General features: G+C 38.4%; 1 protein-coding gene across 2 annotated transcripts in view; it reads left to right on the top strand.

Annotated features, from left to right (window-relative positions):
• The first annotated feature begins 1,148 nt into the window (after positions 1–1,148).
• Positions 1,149–27,918, top strand: part of GMCL1 (germ cell-less 1, spermatogenesis associated) — a 51,672-nt gene continuing 24,902 nt past the window's right edge. Inside the window, 9 exon segments of one of the 2 annotated variants that reach the window (NM_001246396.1) lie at positions 1,213–1,665; positions 9,063–9,186; positions 10,964–11,060; positions 12,460–12,557; positions 14,675–14,787; positions 15,657–15,722; positions 19,046–19,130; positions 21,160–21,250; positions 26,338–26,475. In NM_001246396.1, the coding sequence (NP_001233325.1) occupies positions 1,406–1,665; positions 9,063–9,186; positions 10,964–11,060; positions 12,460–12,557; positions 14,675–14,787; positions 15,657–15,722; positions 19,046–19,130; positions 21,160–21,250; positions 26,338–26,475 (1,072 nt within the window). In that variant the 5' untranslated portion in view covers positions 1,213–1,405. 2 annotated transcript variants of the gene reach the window in all.

Here is a 27,918-nt window from a genome sequence, read left to right as displayed (position 1 = left end):
GCTCTGTAAGGCCGTTAAAGTAGAAATAACCTCTCTCACTAAGGAATGTAAAAACAAATATGGGTCAGTCATACAATGAGCAGTGAAAATTATCTAGCGATTGACCAAATGCATAAATCTTGAGAGTACAATTTTGAGAGAGGAGAAAGGTGCACAATGAGAGGTACAACTATGATTCCATTCCATGATATGTCTAAACATGCAAAAGAAAATATTATTTATGGGTATGCATATAAGGACATGCATGGACATAATGATATACAACATTCTCAGCACAGTGATTGCCACTGGGGAGGGAGACAGAATGACATGGAGGAGGTACGCAGGGGCTTCTGCCTATATGTATTGTTCTATTTAAAAAGAATGAATCATTGATTACACCTCAATAAAGCTGGGAGGAAAAAAGAATGAAAGCAAGTCTGATAAAATTTCAAGCTAGTGGTCGGTCCACAGGAGTCTGTATTACCCTATTTGAAATATTTTCATTATTTTACTTAAAAAGTAACAGAAGGGAGTCAGGGAATGAACGCTGGCTGTCCGGAGTCCATCACAAGAGCTGCTACTACTCCAAGCAGACACTTGTAAATTTTGCTAGGGCCTCCTGAAGGCACTTTTGAGTCCGGACAGTCATGGTGCCAGACCCTATTCGGACATCCCACTGGCACTTGAGAGGAAAGGAAAGGAGTGCCGGGAACGTTCCCATAACTTAACGGGTTCCATTCACGTCTACAGCAGGGGAGGGCTCATGTTAAGGAAGCCCAGGAATCCAGCATATCGCGTCATCCTAGGGCCCCCTCTCACAGGAGGCCACGCCCAACCAAGCAGAGCGTGGCCCCAGCAAGCGCCGAGCTCCCGCAAGGAGACCAAATAGCTTCGGGGTTTTGCCATTAGCTTAGCACAGGCCCATAAGCACCGGGGGCTCAAGGCACCTTTGTAGAAAGAATGAGTGACTGGAGTCCCAGGTCTTGCCACTACAGAGGCGTGTATGAACTACGGCTTAACACTACGTCTACGCCGAAGTTCGGGTTAGTCAGAGGCCACGCCCACCGCAGGCCCGAAAACACCAGTCTGCACTGGCGCGCCGGATTGTGCGCAGGCTCCACCTGCCACGCACGCACGCCTTGCCCCGCCCCTTCCGGAGGCTCGCCGTACGCATGCGCCCTCCGTCCCGCGCTTTGTTGCGAAAGCGAGGGGGCGAGGTGCTGCGGTGCTAGAGCGCGGCGCGACCAGACGCTGCGGGCGGGGAAGAGAATGGAGGCTGTAGCGTCCGCTGCAACGGTTGGGGCTGCGCGTGAGAAGGTGGCGGTGTAGGCACCTGCGCTCGGGGAAGGCTGGCGGCGGCGGCCGGGCCATGGCGGGAGACCCCCTTCTCTGGGCTCCCTGAAGTCTCGGGGAGCCGTGACCCATGGGATCGTTGAGCAGCCGGGTGCTGCGCCAGCCAAGACCAGCCCTTGCCCAGCAGGCGCAGGGTGCCAGGGCGGGGGGCTCGGCCCGGAGGCCGGACACTGGAGACGATGCGGCGGGCCACGGATTCTGTTACTGTGCGGGCAGCCACAAGCGCAAGCGGAGCAGGGGGTCCTTCTGCTACTGTCACCCTGACTCGGAGACGGACGAGGATGAGGAGGAGGGGGACGAGCAGCAGCGGCTCCTCAACACCCCTCGAAGGTACGTGGGGGCACGCACCCGCGCGGACCCGGACCCGCACCTGTTGGGCCTGGGGCCGAGCCGGCGCCTCGTGCGCTTGCGGGGTGCAGCGCTTCCCAGCCTATGGAGAGGGGACGTGCCCTTGACAGGGTGAATGTGGAAGCCGGCCCGATGCGGGGCGGACGGGGAAGCGCCTTGGGAGACGCCAGGTGTTCCGCATTTTCAACCACAGACGCTTCCAGGGTGTTGTTACAGCCCCAAGATGAGGATGAGAAACGCCAAGCCCGAGCTCGCGTCTCGTTAAACCTTAGAGACGCCCGGCTGGCTGGCCTTCCCAGTCCACCTTTGCCCTCTCAAGTGGGTAGCCGCAGAGTAAGTTGTTTTGCATCCGGTTGCCTTAGTACAGACACTAAATGTAATCTCTGAAATAGGCACTCTTATTGCCGCCCACTCAGTGGAGGGTAAGTAATTGCACACAGGAGTTCTTGTTAATTGTAAAGGTGAAGTTTATCAATAGTGTACATTTGTTCCTACCTAGGAATAGAGTCTGTGCAAGTTTCTAGTAGTTGAAGTCGTTGACCGTGGATGTACTGTATGTAGGGCGGTGGTGCTGCAGCTTGTTTAACCTTTTTTTTTTTTTTTTTTTTTTGGATGATTTGAAAGATGGAATATTGACTTGTGACCTGGAATGTAGTTTATAGGTAGAATATATGCTTACACAAACAATTTGGTTTTTCTGCTTTTGTTTTTAAAGGTTATTTGGTAGGGTCACACATGAAATTTTTTAAATGATTTCTTTTTCTTTTTGAGACAGAGCCTTGCTCTGTCACTCAGGCCGGAGTGCAGTGGTGCGATCTCAACTCACTGCAACCTCCACCTCCTGGTTCAAGCGATTCTTGTGCCTCAGCCTCCCGAGTAGCTGGGACTACAGGCGCGCACCACCACGCCTGGCTAATGTTTTCTGTTTTTAGTAGAGACAGGTTTCATCGTGTTGGCCAGGCTTGTCTCAAATTCCCGACCTCAGGTGATCTGCTGGCCTCAGCCTCCCAAAGTGCTGGAATTATAGGCGTGAGCCACTGCGCACCCGGCCTAAAATTAAACTTTAAAAGCAGATTCAAAAAGGTTTTGCTATACAAGCGTTATATATTGTAAAAAAGGAATCATAGATTAAAAACTTAATAGTTTGGTTTATAAAACCTTTTGTACCTTTTTTTGTATGAATATTTGTATTTATTTACAAAAATGTACCCCTACTGTGAATACTATTCAGTAACTTTTTTTATTGTTTGTTTGATTTTTGGAGCTTTTTTCTAAAGGAGTCTCACTATATTGCCCAGGCTGGTCTCAAACGCCTGGGTTGAAGCGATGCTCCCACCTAAGCCTCCCAAAGTGCTGAGATTACAGGTGTGAGCCTGCCTGACCCTGTAACCTTTTTGAAGCGTCAGTGTAGCATAGTTTTTTTTTTTTCCTTTGGAAAAATTTTTCTCTATTTTGAGACAGGGTCTCGCTGTGTCGCCCAGGCTGGAATGCAGTGGTGGGATCATGACTCACTCTACCTCGACCTCACAGAATCAGGCAATTCTCCCACCTCAGCCTTCAGTGTAGCTGAGACTACAGGCATGCACCACCACACCCAGCTAATTTTTTTATTTGTAGAAACAAGGTCTCACTCTGTTGCCCACCCAGGCTGGCCTGGAACTCCTGGGTTCAAGTGATCCTGTTGCCTTGACCTCCCAAAGTGTTGGGATTACAGGTGTGAGCCACCATTGCCAACCTATAGCATAGTTTTAAGAGTTCAAATTCTGAGTTCTTGGCCAGGTGCAGTGGCTCATGCCTATAATCCCAGCACTTTGGGAGGCTGAAGCAGACAGATCACCTGAGGTCAGGAGTTCAAAACCAGCCTGGCCAACATGGCGAAACCCTGTCTCTACTAAAAATATAAAAATTAACCAGTCGTGGTGGCAGGTGCCTGTAATCCCAGCTACTCGGGACGCTGAGGCAGAAGAATGGCTTGAACCTGGGAGGCGAGGTTGCAGTGAGCCAAGATCGCACAACTGCACTCCAGTCTGGGTGACAAAGTGAGACTCTGTCTCAAAAAAAAAAAAAATTCTGACTTCTTGTCTGTATTCTGCACTTAATAGCCTTATTTCCCTCATATGTAAATTGGAGATATAAATACCTGCCTTTTAGGCTTTGACAAATATGAGAACAAACAAATGCACAATGTCTAGAATGTAAGCATGCAGTAAATATGTCTCCTTGATGAATTGGCCCCTTTATCATAACAAAATGTTCATCCTTCTTTATCCCTAGTAATTTAGCCACTACCACATACATACATACATATATACATTTATTTATTTATATTTAGGGGGTACAGCTGCAGGTTTCTCACATGTATGTAACAAGTAGTGGTGAAGTCTGGGATTGTAGTGTATCCATCAGCCACTTTCTTTTGATAAATGTCTGAATGATATCTTATTTTCCCTCCTTTCACTTTTTACCTGTGTATATTTAAAACAGATATCAAGTAAACAGCATATAGTTGAGTCTTGCTTCTTTTATCCAACAGGACAATCTAACCTTTCAATTAGTAGTTAGACCACTTATATTTAACGTAATTATTGAAATATATGTCACAGTGCATTTGAAGGAGAGAAATCACACAGCAATTTGAATACAGGAAATTTAATATAAACATTATTAACAAGGCTCAGAGAATTAACTACTGAGGACAAAACGCTAAGGTAAAGAGATCCCTAGAAATTACATGTAGTAGTGAGTACTTCTAAGGCTGAGGCAGAATAGCCACAGAAGGAACAAATTTGGAATAGGTGCCCCCACCCCTTTCCCAAGCTAAGATTCAGATGATGTTGAAGGAGGTGTGGCTGTAGCCCACTGGATGGTGGAAAAGTTTGCTCAAGTGTGGTAAGCTGAGGCTGGCAAGTAGGACACTGCCTACTAGGATGCCAACAAAATTATTTGGAGGCCTTTTGGCCCAGAAGGCTGAAGATATTTACTATCTAGACCTTTACAGAAAAAGTGTACCAACTCCTAGACTACATGAGTGGACTGGAATGGAAAGTTTTTAAAGCAAACCTTTATCGGAAAATGCGTATCAGAATTTAGTGTCTGTATATTACTGGAAGATGCTTGGATTATTCAGACCTATACGGATGCAGGGTATAAGAAAGTACTAAGACGGGCCAGGCGTGGTGGCTCACGCCTGTAATCCCAGCACTTTGGGAAGCCAAGGCAAGCAGATCACTTTAGGCCAGGAGTTTGAGACCAGCCTGACCAACACAGTGAAACCCCGCCTCTACCAAAAAATACAAAAATTAGCCAGGCTTGGTGGTGCACGCCTGTATTCCTAGCTACTTGGGAGGCTGAGGCAGGAGAATTACCTGAACTCAGGAGGCGGAGGTTGTAGTGAGCCAAGATTGCGCCACTGCGCTCCAGCCTGAGCAACAGAGTAAGACCCTGTCTCAAAAACTAAATAAATAAAAATTTAAAAGAGAAAGTATTAAGATGTTGAATTTTGTGTGTTGGCCCTAGTATATACTTCCTGAGGTTGTCTGGTGTGCTCTCCCACATCAACAGACCACTTTATGAGAAGTTTTAGCTTTTAGGCCCAACTTCCACCTCATACCTTTGTCAACTGCACGTTCTCCTTTTACATTTACGAGACTGTTAAAACCCACACTGTTCTACAACCAGATCTTGAGTGTTTTGTCCATAGCTTGTCTCTAAAAAATTGAAACGACATTACATAGTTATAACTATGTAAATATTGTTTCAGAAGAATTAAGTAGTATGCTAGGATTATAAATCATACTTGATGGGTCCAGTGTCACAACTGCTTGTCTGTTCAAAGGGAGAAATTTTTCTAACCTCACAGTCATATGGAATCTTTTCTTATAGTCCATCAAGTGCTTAAAGTCAGGCCCTGCTTTTGTTTTTATCTTATTTGGACAGTGCCTTTTTTTGTATTGCTTTTTTATTGTCCTAGAGTTTATAATGGCCTTTCCCCCACTCTTGTCAAAATAACAATATTCCTTCATCATGGCTTCGGGTTTTTCTGAAAAAACACAGAAAAGTCTTTTGAAACACACTTTCATGGAATCCTTCTCTAAAACCTAGACCTCTTCCATCCTCCTGTTCCAATCTGGATTTGTCTGCTCTTATGCTGGGACTTACTTTCACCCCATCTCTAGGATTGAATCCACTATTTTGTGTAGCCTGCATTTCTTTCTCGCTTATTTTAGGAACTATTTAATACATCCTCAAGTATTTTCCAAGGAAGGGTGCAAAAGGGGGTAATTTGTGCGTATCTAAATATAAATTTAGTCTCTTTTACTTTATTCATCCTCTGACTGAGTATGGAAATCTAAAGTAACTTTCTTCATATCTTTGATGACGCTGCTTCATTGTCTTCAGGCCTACAGTCTTGATGAAAAATTTGATTCTGGTGTAATTCTCTTTTCAGGTGACCATTTTTGCTCTCTGGAACTTGTGGAACTTTTTCTTTGGTATTTTGGGATTTAACTAGAATGTGCTTAAGTGTGGGTCTTTTAATGGCCTTGGTACTTGTTGGATCCTTATAATCTGGAGACTCATATACTACCTTAGTTTTGGGAAATTTTTTTCCATTAATCTCTTCCATAATTTCCTTTCGCTTCTTATCTTTATTTTCTCTTTCTGGGATGCCTCTTAACTGGATTTTGGATTTCTTGAATTATGCCTGTCTCTTCTTTTTTCCTTTCTTTGTCTTTTTGCTTTATGTTCTGGGAAATTTCCTTTAACTTTTTCATCACTATCATTAGGTTGTTTGGCCCTAACTATGAGGTATTTCTTTTGGACCAGGGGTGAAAATTACTAAAATATGAAATGTGCTGTGATCCATGAAAGCTTGGGAACCTCTGCTCTACAAAGCATGCCCCACCTATAACCAACTTCGTAGTCTTCTTACTCAAAGAAGAGGTACCTTGGAAATAGATCTATTTACTCAATTAAAACACCATACACCAGTTATTCATTCTTAAATATAAGTGGACAAGCAAGGAAGGATCACCCAACATGAGGAAGAAAAACAAACAAACCATTCTTTGGTTTATTTGTTTTTTTAAATTTCAGTAATCATGTCTTTAGTCTCTAAAAGCTCTTTCTTGTTCTGAGTAATCCTTTATCATAGCATTCTATGGGGTAAATATAATAATCTCAGATCTCTAGGTATACTGGTGAGAGGGTTTTTTTTTCCTCTCTTTTCCCTGAATTATATGTTTCCAGGGGTGGAGGGAGTCTCTCTGTCTCTCTGATATGCTCTTATTCTTCCTCATGTTGGGTGATCCTTCCTTGCTTGTCCACTTATATTTAAGAAGGAGTAACTGGTGTATGGTGTTTTAATTGAGTAAATAGATCTATTTCCAATGTACCTGTTCTTTGAGTAAGAAGACTACGAAGTTGGTTATAGGTGGGGCATGCTTTGTAGAGCAGAGGTTCCCGAGCTTTCATGGATCACAGCACATTTCATATTTTAGTAATTTTCACCCCTGGTCCAAAAGAAATACCTCATAGTTAGGGCCAAACAACCTAATGATAGCAGATTGCATGGTATCTGAAAGATGTTACTGTGTTTCCTTCGAATTTAAAATATTCCACATGCCTCTCTGAGTTGGCTGTGGTGCTCTAAGTTCAGATGGTATCCTGAACTGGTGAATTTCACACACGGTTTGGGAACCATGACTTAGGGTGAATGGATTGGGAGTGAACAGGCCACAGATTCTTTAAATTTCAGAATGAGGATTGCTTTGTCTGGGCACCAGCAGCTACACTACAGCCTTAGATCTTCCATTAGCTTTGTGCTATTTCTAGAAAAACCTTGGAATCTTTTTGCCTCAGTATCTGTACTCTCCTTATCTATACTCTGTGTTCATAGAGTGGAGAAGGCACTAGTTTCCCCATTTTCTGCCCCTCTTCTTACTTCTGCCTTTGTTTCCCTGAGACCTCATCCTTCTTTTCTCCCAAGGGTTCTAATGGGCAGATAAGCTTAGCCTCCATCCTAGTCCTCCATAATGTATTTTTTGGCTGTGGCTGTCACTGTTCTTTTTCATTTGAATTTGTTTTCTAACTTTCAGATCTGTATAAATCTCTCATCAAGTGATGAGCCTACCCTCACCTTTTCCTGGTGTGGACTTATTCCTTTTTTGTACTCTTAATCTTTAATGTAATTTGGGGAGGGATGGGAAGCCAACATGTGTACATTCTGCTGTCAGGAACTGGAAACTACATTGTCTCTTGATTTCCCATCATAACGAATGAAGTGGATATTATTAATGTCCTCTTTTTACAGCTGTGATAACTGAGCAGCTGGGACTCAAACCCAAGTCTGTTACCACTAAGGCATGTGCTGTTTTTATTGTCGGCTAGGAAGAGGTGTTAAGTACACAGGTGTTAAATTCGCCAATTCAGGATGTCATCTGAAACAATTACTTCATTTTTAAAAAGAGATTGAAAGTTTTATGTGCTAGGAAAGCTGTCAGAATTGGTCAGGAATTTAAGATATTGATCAGCCTCTGCCTAAGGCCTTTTCTTAGTTACTGGATCATTTTGAGCAATGATTTTCAAACTTTATTTTTTTAGTCAAGTCTTCCTTTAAATTAAATCTGTGCAGAAATCCAGTATGTTTACAGATAGAATAGGTGATGCTGCTCTGGTTGAAGTTAGATGGGATGCTCACAGTTCACTCCTTAGCTCTCCTTGGTGGCCCCTAAGACTTCTCCTTTGAGCAGTTTTAAAAACCTTTCATCTAAAATAAATAAATAAATAATTTTAAAAAACAAATAGGAAAAGAAAAGAAAACCTTTGATCTAAGGTTGCAAACCATTTGTCCAGTGGGTGGAAAACATTTTAAGTAGTTTAAGAATAGGTTGGTACCAAAATAAGATTAAATGTAAATTATTTTAAAATTACTTGGGTAGGTGAAATGTTTACTCTTGTTCTCCATTTCCTACTTGCAGATTATTGCGCTATTTGAGCTCCTTCATAGTGCTGGTTTCTAAATAAGGAAATAAGCAAAAAATCAACATGCTAACTTCTTAATCTATTGAATGGGTAATTAAATTAGTCCAAAATTGCTAAAACTTGTGTAGTGAAAAGTCTGCCTCCCATGCTGCCCCCCTTTCTCCACTCTCTCTCCCGTGCATAGAGGACCCCAGAGATAACCACTATTATTAGTTTCTTATGTACTCTTCTAGACACAAGAAAATTTGAATATATACTATCCCCCTATCCTTTTACACAATAGGTAAGTTGACTCTATTTAATAGAAATTGAATAAAAGGAGTATTTAGAAATATATGCAAAATCAGTAAAACATTCAGTTTTATATAAATATGTGACTTTTTCATTTCTTTTAACAGGAAAAAATTAAAGAGTACATCTAAATATATTTATCAAACATTATTTTTGAATGGTGAAAACAGTGACATTAAGATTTGTGCTCTAGGAGAAGAATGGAGCTTACACAAAATATATTTATGTCAAGTAAGTATTTTTTCTATTTGAGTAACAGGGTAGTCACTGAAACTCTTAAGTCATGTTCTTCCTCATTGCACTTCACAGTAATCTTTTGCATGAACACCATAGTGGTTAAATCCTCTCATTTGATAAGTCTGTAAGAAAAATGGCAAACATTGTTAGTGAAAACTAAGTTTGGTCTAGAAAGAGATTTTGATATTTCAGTATCAGACTAGCCTAATACTACGTATTTGTCATTACTTCATAAAATGCTTTTTTCGGTGCCTTCTGTTGATAAAAGGGGAAAAGTTGTGGAAAAAATATTTAACATTAAAGTTAAGATTGTAGTGTTTATTTTGCTTATGGTTATTTAAATTGGATAAACTCGTCTGAAATGTTGCTTTGTAGTTCACATTGAGTGTGAATAGAAAGTTCTCTCCTGAAAAATGCAGGTAAAGACAACACCAAAAAGTATATAGACTAAGTAGATTTCTGTACTGAAAATATTACTACTTGCCACCCCACTTTAAAAATTCAGAACTTTCATAGCCGACGTGGTGTTGGGCACCTGTAATCCCAGCTACTCAGGAGGCTGAGGCAGGAGAATTGCTTGAACCTGGGAGATGGAGGTTGCAGTGAACTGAGATCGTGCCACTGCGTTCCAGCCTGGGCAACAGAGCGAGACTCTGTCTCAAAAAAAAAAAAAAAAAAAAATCGGAGCTTTCAAAATAGAACAATGTTGCTCTAATGGCCCAAATATTTTATTCATTTTCTTTCATTAAATCTATAAGCTAGATATTGTTCTAGGCACTAGAAATAAAACAACAGTTTTTATCCTTTGGAACTTACATTTTTCCTCTTTACCATTTGAGAATAATTACTGGTAAGACAGCATAGTATAAAATTTTTCAGTAAAAGTATTTGAAAATGAATTGCCTTCTCTAACATTTTAATCATGTTTTAAAATGTGTTTTTGAAACAAATTTATTTTGGCTTGAAGTATGTTGCCCAGATACTATATCAGAATATTGCTTTTAACTTCAGGGTATGATTCATGTTGTTTCTTTTTAATATCTGAAAGCAGTTTTGTGAACTTGAGGGTAAGAATACCTCTGTTAAAACTTTACCCCTCGTGGGAGCTGTATTATAATTCAAGCCACATGCTAAAATATAAGCCCCCTGAGGACAGAAACAATATCGATTTTGTTTATTGCTATATTCACAGTGCCTGCTACATACTAAGTACTCAGTAACATTTTTAAATAAATTAGTTAATATTTGATCCATTTCAAAGTAATTCTAATTATGAGGAGTGCTATCTGGCAGATACCTAAAGACTTCATTCTGTACCTTTCCAAGAATTCAGGTCCATTCTGGACATTTCTCATTAAACTAAATTTTGGATTTTCCCTGGTTTCTTTGGCAATCATCCTGTTTTTGCTGACTTGGGACTGGTTTGGTCCTTTATAGCCATTCAGGTGTACAGTAAAGATTCAACAGTTTGAGTAAAAAGCTAACCAGGTTCAAATGATATACATGAATTCAATTTAGATAGTAATATAAGAATTTTAGTTTTTTGTCAAAAATAGTACTAAACCAAAAGTATATTTTGATACACCTAATAGTGTTCTTATCTTAATTTCTTTTCTCCTGTGGACATATTTGGCAGTTCTTTTTCTGTTGAAGTAATAGAATGGATGAGTTTAGTTAATGGATAGCATAGTTGCTTAGAATTAGAAATGGGCAAATAATTTGGAAGACACAGAAAGTACTTGATAATCGTTGACTTTTTTTTTTGTTTAAGTCTGGCTACTTTTCTAGTATGTTCAGTGGTTCTTGGAAAGAATCCAGCATGAATATTATTGAACTGGAGATTCCTGACCAGAACATTGATGTAGAAGGTAACTACCACAATAATTACTATTATGCAAAAATCGTAAAAACATAATCTTATTCTTCTGGTAGAAGATAAATAATTCCTTCCAGCCTTGTAGTCTAGAAAACTCCTTTTATCACCTCAAGGTGATAATTTGATGTTGATTTACACCATAGTTTATCAGTTCTGTCCATCTTATCACTAATCTGTTTTGTCATTTGGGCCTTATCAGTTTGTTTACTTATCTTTGTAAATATGCCCACCTGGGATATGGAAGATGTAGGATGGAGGAAGGAAAAGTATGACCATTTTTTTTTAATTACATAGAAAATCTGATAAATAATACTGATTATTCCCTATGTATGAAGATGTTTTCTGGGAACAATAAATAAAAATATTGTTTTAGAGCTAAAAGAATCCTTAGTTGAGGAAGCTGAGGCTCAGAGGAGTTAAGGGACTTATTTTGGATCTCAGAGCAGTTTAGTGAGCCTGTGTCAGACTACAGCTGTCCTCATTCCCATTCCAGTGCTCTTGCTGCTCCCTTCATTGGTGGTCCACATGGAAGTACCTGGTGCGATACAAAGGCAAAGAAATACTTTAGTTAAGAATATTTACAGCCTGTAATCCCAGCACGTTGGGAGGCCGAGGTGGGTGGATCACAAGGTCAGGAGATCGAGACCATCCTGGCTAACGTGGTGAAACCCTATCTCTACTTAGAAAAATACAAAAAATTAGCCAAGCGTGGTGGCGGGCACCTGTAGTCCCAGCTATTTGGGAGGCTGAGGCAGGAGAATGGCGTGAACCCGGGAGGCAGAGCTTGCAGTGAGCCGAGATCGCGCCACTGCACTCCAGCCTGGGCGACAGAGCGAGACTCCATCTCAAAAAAAAAAAAAAAAAAAAAAAAGAATATTTACAAAGCAAACCATGTGGAACATTCATAACAGTGGCAGTGGAGGAAGGATGAACAGGCATAGATCACTGTGGGGGCTGGGAATAAGGGTGGCATGGACAGGACTCAGGAGCTGTACCACATTTCTCAGTGGTGGAGTGCTGAAAGCAGCCGGGTTAAGATTATCTTTGAGTCTGCGTATTTGTACTTAACGATTGGTCTACTGAGGAGTATCTTATACAACTTCTTCCAAGGCATCTTGGTTGTGACCACTGATGTCAAGATTACATGTTAGAAGAATGCAGCTAGATTTGGTAGAATAAACAGAAATTTATAACCTTGTTATTAAATTAACAGTGTCAACCAGTAACCATTACTAGCGTTTTAATTAAAGAGATACTTCTGTTATCCTTTTATGTGCATGCCACATTTAGACGAATGTCTTTGTGTGTGAAGACAGTCGTTGTTGTTATTTGTATAATACTTGTAATAGATATAAATATTATTTCATCCTACATGTGTACCTTGCTTTCAGCACTGCAGGTTGCATTTGGTTCACTGTATCGAGATGATGTCTTGATAAAACCCAGTCGAGTTGTTGCCATTTTGGCAGCAGCTTGTTTGCTGCAGTTGGTAAGTATGCACGTTATTCGAAGAAAGGTTCAGAATAATAATCTTTGTCTCAAAGTGTGTACTCCAAAGACAAAAATAAAGCTTAGCTTTTTGGAGTTTTTAAATAAAAATGAAATATATAAATATGACATTTATTAGAAATCATTTAAAATGCCTAACCAAAAGCAATTTATTACAACCGAGGGAGTCATGATGTCTGCATAAAATGAATGCAGGCCATTTCTGTGTAGATATCTTAGTATGACTATAATGTGGAAAAAACGTACTTGTCTAAGGTCATTTACAGATTTCATTAATGACTTGACTATTAAGCAGATGGCTTATGATTACCAATTAATTTCATTCATGGGTTCAAATAAACATGCATGCCTACTATTTAAATTTCTCTTAATTCTGAAAGAATTGTGTATAAATCACATATATGTATTTTAATCTACTGGCAGAATGACAGATTTGTTCATTTAAGAGAAGTGTGTTGAGCACTGTGTCAAACTAGACACAGAAAGCCAAAGGTAACTTAAGACGTAATCCTTACTTTCAAAAAGTTCACAACATAGTACGTATGTGTGGAGAGGGGAGGAAGGGTTGATATACAAACCCAAAGGTAAAGTAAGAGCTGTTCAATATTATAGGTATGATAATAAACATCCTGTAGCATTTAGTGAATGGATAAAGAAGGGAGTGGTCAGTTCATCCTGGTGGTGTCACATACGAAAGTTACGTTTTCACACAGAGTCTTGAAAGTTGAAAGTGTGTTTGTATTGCAAAGTAAGAAGAGGGGAAGGAAGAGCATTTCAGACAGAGAGAACAGAATAAACTAAGATCTAGTGATGTGAAATAATGGAGGATTCAAGACTCTAACAGAAACATGGCTCCCACATAAACATAAGAAGGATTGCAGAAGAGGGGGGCAGAAGCCAGATCATGAAAATACATCTATACATTGCTAAGAAGTTTAGCATACACAGTACCTTTGGAATATTTTAATCAGGGGAAAGACGAAGTTATGTTTTAGAAAGAATACTTCAGTAACAATGTGACAGATGAATTGAAGGAAAGATGAGTACAGCATTAGAGACAAAAACCTGTTGCAGTCGTCCAAGGGAGGAAAGTAGGGTAGTAGCATTAAGCTTGGAGAGGAAAAAGTGGATACCAGAGAGATTCAGGGATAATCCACTGGACTTGGTGATAGACTAAATGTTAAGAGGAAAGGGGAGGAGTCTAGAATGATTTCCAGGTAAGTTTAAAATCCTAATGGAGTCAATGTTTTATTTTAATCTTAAAAAATTGTTTACTTTTATGTGGTATTTTTGTACTGATTTATTTGAAGTATTAATAGCTTGCTAAATATCCTTGGTTGAGATCATTTGATTTTCAAAATGTTTTGATCCTTTCAATACTTACTTCCAATAAGTATACTTTATTATCTAACTCTGGTCCTTTTGATTTTGTTCTAAATTCACCTTCTGCTTACTTTTATGATTTACTAACTCTTTAACTTAATATACCTGCATGATGAATGTATTTCAGAAATTTGAATGAAAAGTAGTATTCTTTCCATATATTAAAGTTAGTTCACTTAAAACCTATATAAACATTTTAGGTTAAAACTTTAATGTTAATCATTTGAAATAATAATATACTTGTTTTAAGTCTATCTCTTAGATATTGTAGTTATTTTAAACTTGATCACTTTCTGCTAATGCATACTGTTAGTTTAGGCCCATCACATGGTTAACTGACTATGTAGACTTCTTAATTTAAAAAGAAATGGCAAAACAGACAAAATGCTGCTAAAGAAATTTGCAAAGGTCTCAGACAGGGGAAGAATAGAAAAGAAAAAGAATAGCAGTATTCATTCTCTACCTTACTGCTCCCCCCCACCTTCCATTTTCAAATTCCAAGTATTTAGTTGAATACTTGCTGAACTTTTTTCAGTATTTTTATTGGACTTGTTAAAAAAAAAAAAAACAACTTAGGTTTGCTGCACTTAATGAGTTTTCTTTCTTTTCTTTCTTCCTTCTTTTTTTTTCTTTTACTTTTTAATATGTAAAAGCTGTCAGAGCTAATTTTTCCCACGTGAAATGGGCCTTTCCAGTGCTTATTTATATTTACAGGACGGTTTAATACAGCAGTGTGGTGAGACAATGAAGGAAACAGTTAATGTGAAAACTGTATGTGGCTATTACACATCAGCAGGGACCTATGGATTAGATTCTGTAAAGAAAAAGTGAGTTGCCTTTTTTGTTTTTCTTCCTATCCCACTTTTAGGAATTTGGTTGCTTTAGTTTCTTAAGAGAATGTATAGCTATAAGAAAGAAAGAATTAAGGAAAAATAGGATAGGGGGATGGAATTTTATTAAATAAAAAGCCCCTTTTAACTTTTGGACTAATTAGTAAATTCCTCAAAAGTGTCCTCTTTGTAAGTGACCATAGGTGGGTTATATACATGCTTATAAAAACCATGGTCACCTTGGTCGGGTGTGGTGGCTAACACCTGTAATCCCAGTGGTTTGGGAGGCCAAGGCAGAAAGATCACTTGGGCCCAGGAGATCAAGACCAGCCTGAGCAATGTAGGGAGACCCCATCTCTACAAAAAATTTTAAAAATTAGCCAGGCATGGTGGCATGCACCTGTGGTCCCCGCTATTCTGGAGGCTGAGGTCAGAGGATTCTTTGAGCCCAGGAGGTTCAAGACTGCAATGAGCCGTGATCATGCCACTGCACTTTATAGTATATTTTCTATTAAAATTGTTTAAGAAGTAGGCCTGATAGACTGACAGTCCTTCTAACTCTTGAGAGTTGCAGTACCTGTTTTGAGATTTTAAAGAAGGTTATACTAGTATGCAGACCCCTTAATAAACTATTTAACACAAACTCAAAATGAAGTTTTAAAACTGGAAATGCTCTCGTTAATATAAAGAAAATATTCTCTTAATAATATCCACTGACAAAAATAATACTAAATTTCCTATTGTTAAGCTAAAAGTTTTGAGCATGTTCTGGCAAGATTAATCTGATTTTATTTTAACTATAAGTCCTACTTAATAAATTGTAAATACATGGCATATAATGTAATAATTATATATTTTAATTTCAGGTGCCTTGAATGGCTTCTAAACAATTTGATGACTCACCAGAATGTTGAACTTTTTAAAGAACTCAGGTATTTGAATTTCAAGTAACTTTATAATTAGTCATCCTAAAATATTGTTTATCATTTGTTAAAGTACATAACATTTTTGTAGAACACAAAAATATATTATGAAAAAGCAAACAATTTAATGAAAGGGCTTGACTACATCCATAAACTGAAGAAATGCTGTGCAAACATTTCTTTGTTGTGAATAATATAATGGATATTATGTCTACTGTTTTAACTGAAAAATGCATTACTGTTATAAGACTATAGAAAAGTTTCAGGTTTTGCCAGGCTGTTAGAGAATTTAAAAGTTATATTTTAAAAATCATCTTTATTATTGAGAAATAAGTTTGAAGAAACTGTTTTGGCCTTTTTTTTTTTTTTTTTTTTACCTTCAAAAACTTTTCATGTTGATCCGTTTTCTCACTAGAATGAATTCTCTGATGTGGAGTAACAAATGTGTGTCTCCTATAAATGTACATTTTTCCATCTCTGATTATTTCACACCTTGAATCCAAATCTGTAGTCCCAGCTACTCTGGAGGCTGAGGCAGGAGGATTGCTTAAGCCATAGAGGTCAAGGTTGCAGTGAGCTGTGATTGCGACACTGCTCTCCAGCCTCAGTGAGAGTGAGACAAGTTACCATGGTTCTTCACCGTCACCTCCTGGTACAAGGTCTTCTGAACCAGGTCAAGGTATTCCCACTCCTGATGAGAGAAGTCTGTGGCCATGTCCCTGAATGTTACAAATTCACAGGCCATGGTTTTAGACAAGCAAAAGCCAATCAGTCCTCAGGGTTTCTCTACCAGAAAAGCAGATTTGGGAAAACCTAGACCTATAATCCCAGCACTTTGGGAGGCCAAGGTGGGAGGATTGCTTGAATCTAGGAGTTCGAGATCATCCTGGGCAACATAGTGACATCCCCTCTCTTTGAGAAAATATCAATCTTCCTTTAAAAAAAACCTGTTAGCGCCACACAGGGTCCCATGCAGGCTTCAGGCTGGGACTGCAGAGGCTCCTGCAGTCAACTGCACCGCCTTTGTCCTCAAGCGGGACCTGGTCAGACGCAGCACAGCGCAGAGCCAGAGGTCCTGGAGATGGAGCCAGAGGTCCAAGATTTCTCCATCACCTGTGGACTATGTAGTCCAAGCTGGAATAATAGGACCGCAGTCACCCGTGAGAAATGGATTCCAGGGTTCTAAAAACCTACAAGAAATATGGCGGTGACAATGAGGACTGCCCACCCTGCCCACCACCCAAGCTGCAGAGCAGCCTTTCTTTTTTAAAGAGATGGGGGCCTTGGTATGTTGCCCAGGCTAGACTCAAACTCCTGAGCTCAAGCAGTCCTCCTGCCTCAGCCTCCAAGTAGCAGGGATTATAGGCACATACCACTGCACCCAGCTTAGTTTGGCTTTTTGGATTAAGTACGCATATTATCCATTTATTCCTGCAGCAAGTACTTCCTGACTGTCCTTTATATGTAAAGATACTCTATTAGGGGCTGTGAAGGATGCAGAGATGATTTTGTCATGGTCTCTTGCTGTCAAAGAGCTTATTTGTAGTAATGGGACTAAGATATTTGTGATGGGTCTGAGAAAATCTGGCTAGCAGTTAACTTTTGAAGGCTGGTTGGCATTACAGTCATTTTCTGGCTTGCATTTCCCTGACAGCAGTGCTTCTGAGACAAGGATACAAATGTGTCCGAGAGTATGTGACATTCTGATGGAAATGTACAAAACCAAAGTCAAACATTACATAGCTTCCCAGAATGTGAATTTTACTGATTTTTTTTTTTTTTTTTTTTTTTTTTTTTTGGTGGGGAGGAGGTGGGGGAGAGGTAAATATTTTTATGTTTAAATACCTTATGGAATAGAGGGAATTCAAATTTCCTTGAACTCTCAAGATACAATTTATAGAAATGTTACTTTTTATGGTTAGACCACCTCCTAGATTATTGGGTTTTTTTCCTTTCTTTTGCCTTTACAAGATAATTTGGTAGAGAAGTGTGAGAGACTTTCATCACCTGGTGATGTCAAGGCATAAATAAATCACCGTAGAATGTTTGATTTGAAAATCATTAGAAACACTTTAATACAGTCAACCCTCCTTATCCGTGGGTTCTCCATTTGTGGATTCTACCAACTGCCGATTGAAAAGATTTGGGGGAAAAACTATAAAAAATAATAACAAAAAAACCCAATGTAGTATGACAACTATTGCATAACATTTACATTGTATTAGGTACTGTAAGAACACCTAGAGATGATTTAAAGTATATGAGAGGATGTGCATAGGTTACATGCAAATACTATGCCATTTTATATAAGGGACTTGAGCATAGAGGATTTTGGTATTTGTAGGAGGTTCTGAAACCAATCCCCCACAGATACAGGGGGATGACTCTAATTTCTCATTGAACTTTTTGAAAAAGGAGCAGGATCCTCTTAAAAACCCACGTGCTCTCTTGGCTTTTTATGGCTCAAAGGAAAGAAAGAACAAAGGAAAAGCAAAACAAAACAAATAACTGGTGATATCATTTTCACTCTAAATAACTAGCACATGTTTCTTGATCTTATTGTCTTGAATGTTACTAAAACCATAGTTTATGACTAAGCAATTCTCTTAAGCCTAGAGGTTAAAGATTACTTTGACGATATAGCTGTTTTAGTGTCTTTTTTTTTTGGTTTTGGAGACAGTGTCTTGCTCTGTTGCCCAGGCTGGAGTGCAGTGGTAACAGTCTCGGCTCACTGCAGCCTCCACCTCTTGGGCTCAAGCGATCCTTCCCACCCCTTCAGCCTCCCGAGTAGCTGGGACTACAGGTGCACACCAACATGATTGGCTAATTTTTTTTATTTTTTATTTTTTGGTAGCACGAGGTCTCACCATGTTGTCCAGGCTGGTCTCAAACATCTGGCCTCAAATGATTCTCCTGCCTCCCAAAGTGCTGGGATTACAGATGTGAGCCACTATGCCTGGCCTTTTTTAAAAGAACAAAACGAAACGTAGAAGTGGAGTGGTGGAAGGCAAAAGAGGAAGGCTGCCATTTTATCAGAGCATACTTAAAGTTATCTTACTGGAACCTTGCTTTAACTTGATTAATCAGCAGATCAGAGCTCTTTGTTTCCCTATCAGTGTGAAAAGGACCTTTCACAGCACACTATCTGAATTAAAAGTATCCTTGTATCCAGATAGATTGTTTTCTAAGATTCTTTGTCTTGGGCAGAAGGACTGCTGTCATTTTTAATTCCACATATTTTTTTACAAGAAAGACTTAAAGCTTTTATTTCTACCAGGATCCTTTAGCCTGTGCCTAAAGATAAGCTCACTCCCTCTATTTATCCTTTTCAGTATAAATGTCATGAAACAGCTCATTGGTTCATCTAACTTATTTGTGATGCAAGTGGAGATGGATATATACACTGCTCTAAAAAAGGTACTGACATAATATGATGTCATATTATACAAGGATGTCACCTCAGCAATGCGTATAATGGTGAAAAACTGGAAACAGTATCCAGTAATAAAGGGATGGTTATAAATGTAAGAAAAGGAAATAGGCCGAAACCTTAAAAAGTCTTTATATTTAGGGATTTGGAATCATTAGTGATTTTAACTTTATTTTTTGTACTTTTCTATTTTAGGAATACTTTTCTGTTTTTTCCCAGACTTTTCTTTAACAAAAAATATGTTATTGATATTTGTTTATTTACATAATCAAAAATGTTTTATATTGCTTTTAGGAACGTTTTCAAAGTTGAGCTTCAATTAATGATGGCATTTTTACACACGCTTTTTCTAAGAAATGTTGAAATTTTTCTTCTAAAGGCCTGTTTGTGTGTCTGGCATATGTTTTACTTCATGCTTTTGAAAAGTTTCAACATTTTAAAAATCTAATTTTATTTTCACAACTCTTTGAAGACACAGATCAGCCATTATTCTTCCATGTAGATAGTGAGACTCAGAGCAGGTTTGAGGCAGAGACTGGGTCTTGGGAGTCCCAGTCCATTGCCCTCTTCCTACTGCATAATCCTGCCTTTACCCTTTTGTCCGCAAAACAATGTTGTGAGTATTTAACACAGTTGTGAAACTTCAGACTGAGACACTTTCTAGCTTATCTCATAGGAACTCTTTGTTTGTTTGTTTCTATGGTAGAGATGAAATTTTGTTACTGTTTTTCTTCAAGGAACTTTACTATCTGGGCTATCCAATCTTTTAAAAAATCGGTGCAGAGGTCAGGCACAGTGGCTCATGCCTGTAATCCCAGCAATTTGGGAGGCCCAGGCTGGCGGATCGCTTGAGGCCTGGAGTTCAAGATCAGCTTGGGTAACATGGCAAAAACCCCTCTCTACAAAAAATACAAAAGATTAGCTGGGTGTGGTGGTTCTTGCCTGTAGTTCTAGCTACTCAGCAGGCTGAGGTGGGAGGATCACCTGAGCCTAGGAGGTGGAGCCTGCAGTGAGTTGTCACAGTGGCATTCATTTCTGTTATTAAAACTGCTTTTTGCCAGTAATGGTAAGTACTAATACTTACAGGATGTTTACGTGCCGTGCACCATTCTAAGTATTTATATATATTAAATATTTTAATGTCCTATGAGGTAAACATATTATCATGCTCATTTTACAAATGAAGAAATTAAGGCCCAGAGATACTAGGTAATGTGCCCGGCTCTTAAGTGCCAGGTTCAGGATTTAAAAGTTTTTGCTCTTACCTACTCTGCATATTATCTCAGCAGCAGTAAGACAAAGAAGCTCCTTTTTCCCATGTTCATTTCTTGCTTTTATAATCTCATATAGTATTTAGTGAAATTGAGTTGTTAGTGAGTAGAATAAATTAGTATAAAATTTCTAATTAATATACATATATATTAAACCTTTACCTTTTTAATACAGTAATCTCCAGTGTGTTACCATAAATACTTCTGAAGGATTGGCTTACTCCGTAGCACACACGTCCAATTTTTATCACTGGACTATGATTTTTTTTTTCTTTTTTCCTGGAGACAAGGTCTCGCTCTGTCACCTAGACTAGAACATAGTGGTGCGATCATGGTTCACTGCACCTCGACCTCTAGGGCTCAAAAGGTTCTCTCACTTCAGCCTCTTGAGTAGCTGGGACTCCAGATGCATACCACTATGCCCAGCTAGTTTTTTTTCTGTGTGTAGAGATGGGGTTTGACCATGTTTCCCAGGCTGGTCTAAACCTCTCTCAAGTGATCTGCCCACCTTGGCCTCCCAAGTGCTGGGATTATAGGTGTGAGCCACAGCACCCAGCCATTGGACTATGATAATGCCATGATAAATTGAGTGCTTATAGTTGTACTTTCTTTCTTGCAATTGCTGGTAAAGTAGAAGTTAAATTTTTTAGCTATTATATTTTAAGGTGAAAGCAATTTGAAAATGTAAAATCATAAAATGATGAAATTTCATAATTGTTTTCTTATTTAATTTTTTTTAACCTAGTGGATGTTCCTTCAACTTGTGCCTTCTTGGAATGGATCTTTAAAACAGCTTTTGACAGAAACAGATGTCTGGTTTTCTAAACAGAGGAAAGGTAGGCCTGAAGTTTTTGAGAACTTGTCTTTTAAAAAGAAGTTTGTTAAAATCAGGCCCCATGAGAACAGAAAATAAATAAATAAATTAATTAAATGAAATCAGGCCCTGACTTGTTTATAGACTTAATTTTAGAGCTTGGAGAAGACCTTAGCAATTATCTACTTCACCCCTCATTTACAGTGAGAAAATCAAGGCTAGATAAGAAAAATACCTTAACTATCATTATCTGAATTGTTACTCCTTGAACTGTCATCATACTCTTGATCGCCAAAAACTATTGTTTTTCCCATTTTATCACTAACAGATCTTGTTGATTGCATTTGTCTTGACCACACTGAGTTTTCTCTAACAAGCTATACCCCGTCAGGCAACCATTCTTAACATAGGGGCCATAGATAGGCTCTCATGTGTCACTGACTCCCAAAAGTGGGTACAGAATTTGATATGTGTGTGTGTGTTGCTGCATACATTTGTGAGAGGAGAGCTTCCATACCTTCCATCAGATTCTTAGTGGAGACTGATCTAAAATTGGTTAAGATCAACTGCTATAAGGTCTTATCTGCGCAAAGGAGGGCATGCAATATAAAAAAAATACATGTGTATACTATGTTAAAATGTATGTATGTTATTTTTTACTTTGCTAAAACATATCTAGAAAAAGTATTTTTTACGGCTGTCAGGTGCAAAGAACTGGATAAATCCTTAGTTCGTGATTTTCTTAGTTTATGGCCACCTTTTTGGTTTATTTTTAATACGTTGAGCCTTTGTGACCTAATCTTTGAGTACTAGAACATCAGTAACTTCAGTCTAACTCATGTGCTTGTTTTCTATTGTGTCCCTCTGACTTTTCCTAACCACTATCTTGAACTTCATGTTTATTCTTTTGCTTTATAAATATATATTATTGCACCATGTATATACGTCTTAACATATATTACATAGTGGTGTGCTAATAAGCTGACTCTGAAAAAATAATCCTTGATTAGTACCATTTCTTAATTCCCATGGTACAAATTTTCCCATCATGGCTGATTGATTGCAAGCTACCAACATGACATCACTGAATGAGAAAGGAGATGCACACAGCTCCTATGAGCTAGCAGCAACACGCCACTGTATAATATATCATTTTGTTTTAGTTTTTATGGAACTATGTCACATTGTGGCCTTAATTTTAATGTCCTTTATAACTAAAGAGATTGAATGACTCTTAATCTGGTTATTAGCCATATGTTTCCTCTTCTGTGAGATATCTGTTCAGGTATGTTTCCTATTTTAATGTCAGATTTGTCTTTTCTTATTGATTTGTAGGCATTCTTTATGTATTCCTGATAACTAATCCTTTGTCATACATATGTTCTGCACTTCCAGTTTGTAGGTTATCTTTTTAATTTATTAGAGATGTCTTTTTGGTTGGGTGCCGTGGCTCATGCCTGTAATCCCAGCACTTTGGGAGGTCAAGGCAGGAGGCTCACTTGAGACCAGGAGTTCAAGGACAGCCTGGGCAACATATCAAGACCCTGTCCCTACAAAAAGTTTAAAGAATTAGCAGGGCAGCCTGGCACGGAGGCTGATGCCTGTACTCCCAGCACTTTGGGAGGCTGACGCCTGTACTCCCAGCACTTTGGGAGGCTGAGGTGGGCGGATCACAAGGTCAGGAGTTGGAGACCAGTGTGGCCAACATGGTGAAACCCTGTCTCTACTAAAAATACAAAAATTAGCCGGGTATGGTGGCGGGCGCCTATAATCCCAGCTGCTAGGGAGGCTGAAGGAGGAGAATCGCTGGAAACCAGAAGGCGGAAGTTGCAGGGGGCCGAGATTACGCCATTGCACTCCAGCCTGGGCAACGAGCAAAACTCTGTCTCAAAAAAAAAGAATTAGCAGGGCATGGTGGCATGTACTTGTCTGTATTCCCAGCTACTGGGGAGGCTGACGTTGGGGGAGGATCACCTGACCCTGGGGGTGTCAGGGCTGCAGTGAGCCATGGCCACACACCACTGCACTCCAGCCTGGACAGCAGAGTGAGACCCTGTCTCAAAAGGAAAAAAAATGTCTTTTGATGAATAGATATTCTTAATTTTAAAATTTCATGCTCTTTATATCTTAAATACATTTTATAGAATTATTTTATGTAGTCAAATTACCTACCTCAGAGCCAGATAAATTAATTTTCTATAAAGCTCCTGAAGTAAAAATGTGTAAAGAACCATATCAGTGAAATATAACTTGATTTCCTTGAAGAACAAAAATACTAAACTTGTATCTTAAATTATACTTTTGTGTTATGTTATGGCAATTAAAGAAGGACTAGGGAAATTATAGAGGAGAAAAGTAGGGGAAAGCATTTAAATAGAAGAGAGAGAAAAGCTGAAAGAGACAAGGATGGTGAAGAAGTTAAAAAGACAAAGGGACTCAGTAGAAACAGTAGATATTAGGCAAATGTTGATAGAACCTTATGATCATTTGTGCTCCAGATAGATCCACCACGGCAATCAATCAAAAGAGAAATTGCCCTGTAGCCTAAGTGGCAGAAACTAGAGAAGCAAGCTGTGGTCCACTTCTGGATTCCCACTTGAGGCTCTCCCTCCCAGCCCCTGAGGTGTGAAAGTATACAGTTCAAGATAACTTTTCAAGGAGACATTGATTGCACAAACCAAAATGTATGTCTGATGCTCTTGTTTTTCTGTGAAGATTTTACAGAGTCATTTTCAATAGTTTTAAAATTATAAATAAGATGCATACTTAGGAAATAGGATAGAAAAATCACTTGTGATCCCTCACTCGTTATATTTTGGTATATGTCTGTCTGTCTTTTTTTTTTTTTGAGACAGAGTCTTGCTCTGTCACCCAGGCTGGAAGTGCAGTGGTGCGATCTTGGCTCAGTGCAACCTCCACCTCCCAGATTCAAGCAATTCTCCTGCCTCAGCCTCCCGAGTAGCTGGGACTACAGGTGCATGCCACCACACCCAGCTAATATTTTGTATTTTTAGTACAGATGGAGTTTGCCATGTTGGCCAGGCTGGTCTTGAATTTCTGTCCTTGAGTGATCTGCCTGCCTCGGCCTCCCAATGTGCTAGGATTACAGGCATGAGCCACCACACCTGCCATATATTTTTGTATATTTCTTTTAAGTTTTCTTAATTATTTGACTTTTCAGATCTATATGGATCAGGACTACAAGAAACAATAGAAATTTAGAAAGTTTTCTACACAATTGTACTTAAGGATTGCTATTGAATTTGGCTGATGGAATAAGTATGGCCACATGTTGTCCAGCAAGAAACTTTAAAACATTTTTTTTGGTTCTATAAATTCTTACAGAAGTAAATGAGCCAGTCTCTTCTACAGCCGTGACGAAAAGGCTTCATGAGTTAGAATCACCAGATTTCTATGAGACAATCCAGAATTAGATTTTTATATCTTGTTCATGTGACAGAACACTTGTAAAAACAAAATGGTATTCTCAGCACACCCCCTGAAATTGGCACATTTAATTCAACATATGAACTGGAACCAATGTTGTTATTTTTAAAATCAAGAGATATAAATCCACTGTCACACACCTGTTGTATAAATAAGTGAAGTTAACTATTAATTTTTTAATGAATTTACTGCTTTCTTGTTTGCTTTGCTGACTCTAGGCAGGTGCCAAGGGAATACAAAAAATATATGAGATAATGTGGAAATTCTTTTCATTAACTTGGCAGTCTTTTTACAATTTTCAGGAAAAAAATATTTTAGTGGGGAACACCTTCTGGTCTACAGAAAACCTGTGTTCCATGTGAAGCATGGTTTGAGACATAATAGTCTATAATGGCAACTATCATGTTTTTCTCCTTATCCTTAATAGCAACAGGACTGGGTATACATACTCTCCTGGGTATATGTCGTTTAACAGAAAACATAGACTAGGGCTCATGCACAAATACCTGTTTGATAGCAGTAACTCTAAACCTTTCCTTCTGACTCATGAAAGCACACTGGAATGTAACTGAGGGTAATTTTTAGGAATAACCTTAAATTCTCCCTAAAAGAAAAAAAATTATATACTTCATAAACTTGAATTATTCTATTTTCTTTTCTTTTTTTGAGACAGAGTTTCACTCTGTCACCCAGGCTAGAGTGCAGTGGCGCAATCTCAGCTCACTGCATCCTCTGCCTCCCGGGTTTAAGCAATTCTCTGCCTCAGCCTCCCAATTAGCTGGGTTTACAGATGCCCACTACCACACCCAGCTAATTTTTTTTGTATTTTTAGTAGAGACAGGGTTTCATCATCTTGGCCAGGCTGATCTTGAACTCCTGACCTCGTGATCCACCCTCCTCGGCCTCCCAAAGTGTTGGGATTACAGGCGTGAGCCACCACGCCCAGCCAAATTATTCTATTTTCAGTATTATTATTATTATTATTATTATCATTATTACTTATTTTAGAGACAAGGTCTTGCTCTGTCACACAGGCTGGAGTGCAGTGGTGCAATCATAGCTCACTGCAAGCTGAAACTCCTGGGCTCAAGCAATCTTTCCACCTCAGCCTCCTGAGTAGCTGGGATCACAGGCGTGAGCCACCACGCCTAGCCATACAGTGTCTTTCTTATTTTGTATTTCAATAGAGAATTAATATATTAACTAGTGTTCATTACATGTAGCTGAAATGTAAGTTAAAAGAAATTAAGAGATATTCTTTGTCCTGTGTACCTTATCCTTGACTGAGGCTTTTGGGCTCCAGAGTTTCACTGGCCTGTTCAGGTCTTCGGAGGGGGATTCTGGCGAGAATGTGTAATCCTAAGTACCTTTCTCAAGCCTTCCTTTCCCAACTTGCTGCACTATACATGCCAAATGCCCAGAAAAAGCTGAATTCCCAGCCTGGGGGTTTCATTAAGACCAAAGTTAATTTCCTGGGATTTTTAAATAAATCTCCTTATGTTCTTATCTGTAAACCTAAGGTTTATAAAATTCTTGAGAACTTTAAAACTAGCTTATTTTGTATTCTAATAGACATGAATGTACGTATCCCCCGTCCACAAACACATTTAAGAATAATAGGTTTGAAAAGAATGGCTGTTTAACTTACATGGTTTTTTATAGATTTTGAAGGTATGGCCTTTCTTGAAACTGAACAAGGAAAACCATTTGTGTCAGTATTCAGACATTTAAGGTTACAATATATTATCAGTGATCTGGCTTCTGCAAGAATTATTGAACAAGATGCTATAGTACCTTCAGGTAAGAGAACATAATTTGTAATTTTAAGTAATATATTTCTGATTATAAAGTAAAATAGATCATAGAAAAGAACAAGGAAAGAAGTAGAAATTATTATTAATCCCAAAAAGGTATACATCTTTATGCCAAAGTGGAATCATCCTATAGAAGTAATTTTCTGTGCTTACATATCATGAGTATTTTCCCATATCATATTTCATGAAATACTCTCTAGAATATTTAAATGATTATCTAGTATTCTGTAATATGGATTTTCTTTAATTTAATAAACCAGTACATGATTTTGGATGAGACTTTTTAAAATGACTTTTGAAGTATTTAAAGATCATAAGTGATTTTTCTATTAGTGCTCCTTAAATTTGTTTATTTTGGTTTTTTCTTATTCTAAAGTCTTAAACTTCATGTTGAAGCAAATGTGTCTTTGCTAATTATAATTTAAATTTTTTGAAATAACTACTGATTTACCTTTCTGAGTTAAATCTCTAGTGCTTGTGAATAATTCTATTTAGTACTATATATACATATACAAAATTGAAAATAGAATTTCTGTTTGAACATTTACATGTAATGTTTGTAGTAATAATTATAGATTTGTCTAAAAAGTTGTGATTATTTTTGACACCTTAATTGTGACATAGCTATATGTTTATAGATTTTTGTTCCTGATATCTGTATACTTATTTGGAAAGAAATTGAAGGGAAGGAAAACTTAGAGTTAACTCTTCTGGTATATTTGGAAGTGATGCATTTTTATCAAATCACTTTAGCAAGTTTATAGATACTGTTTAAGTCACAAATTCTCTGAATTTTACATTGCTTATAGTATAGCAGTTCTATAATAGTTTTAGTATCTGTTAAATACCAGGCCCTAGCAATAATGTAATGTTAGATGCCAAAGCCAATTACATATGCCGCTCTAACTGTACTTCCTTTTAAGGCTTTTTGCAAATGTATTTTGTAAGAGATTGGGGAAAAGTCTGTTCTAAAGTAGTTTAATTTAAGTGTGCCTGTGATGCAAGTGGATAAGCTTTATATTTTTGGATTGCAAGATGGGTACAAGTATTTCTAGTCTAAAATATTTTGTTCAGTATAAAATCAGAAAGAATTTAGATCCTGTATTTTTTGGCAGATTTCAGTCATTGTTACTGTATCTTACAGATAATTATTTATCACATTGTGAAGAGACAGAAGGAAGCCACCTAATTCACATTATTGAGATAGGTTGATATATGCTCTCAGTAGGAAGGTATCTTAGATTTGAAATTAGTTGAAATTATTTTGATTAATCAACCTAAAACTTGATCATTTTTCAGAAATAGTGCCAAACATGTGTTAACGTTAATCAAAGTTAGGCGTTTGGCAATATGGGGAATTTGGGTACATCTGTTTACCATCTTTAGGTGAAAAATTTAGAAGCATGTTTAATTAAAAGTTGAATTGGGA

This window comes from Pan troglodytes, chromosome 12 (genome assembly GCF_028858775.2).
Source record: "Pan troglodytes isolate AG18354 chromosome 12, NHGRI_mPanTro3-v2.0_pri, whole genome shotgun sequence".
In the NCBI taxonomy this organism is placed as follows: domain Eukaryota; kingdom Metazoa; phylum Chordata; class Mammalia; order Primates; family Hominidae; genus Pan; species Pan troglodytes.
This window is presented reverse-complemented; position numbering and strand designations above follow the sequence as displayed.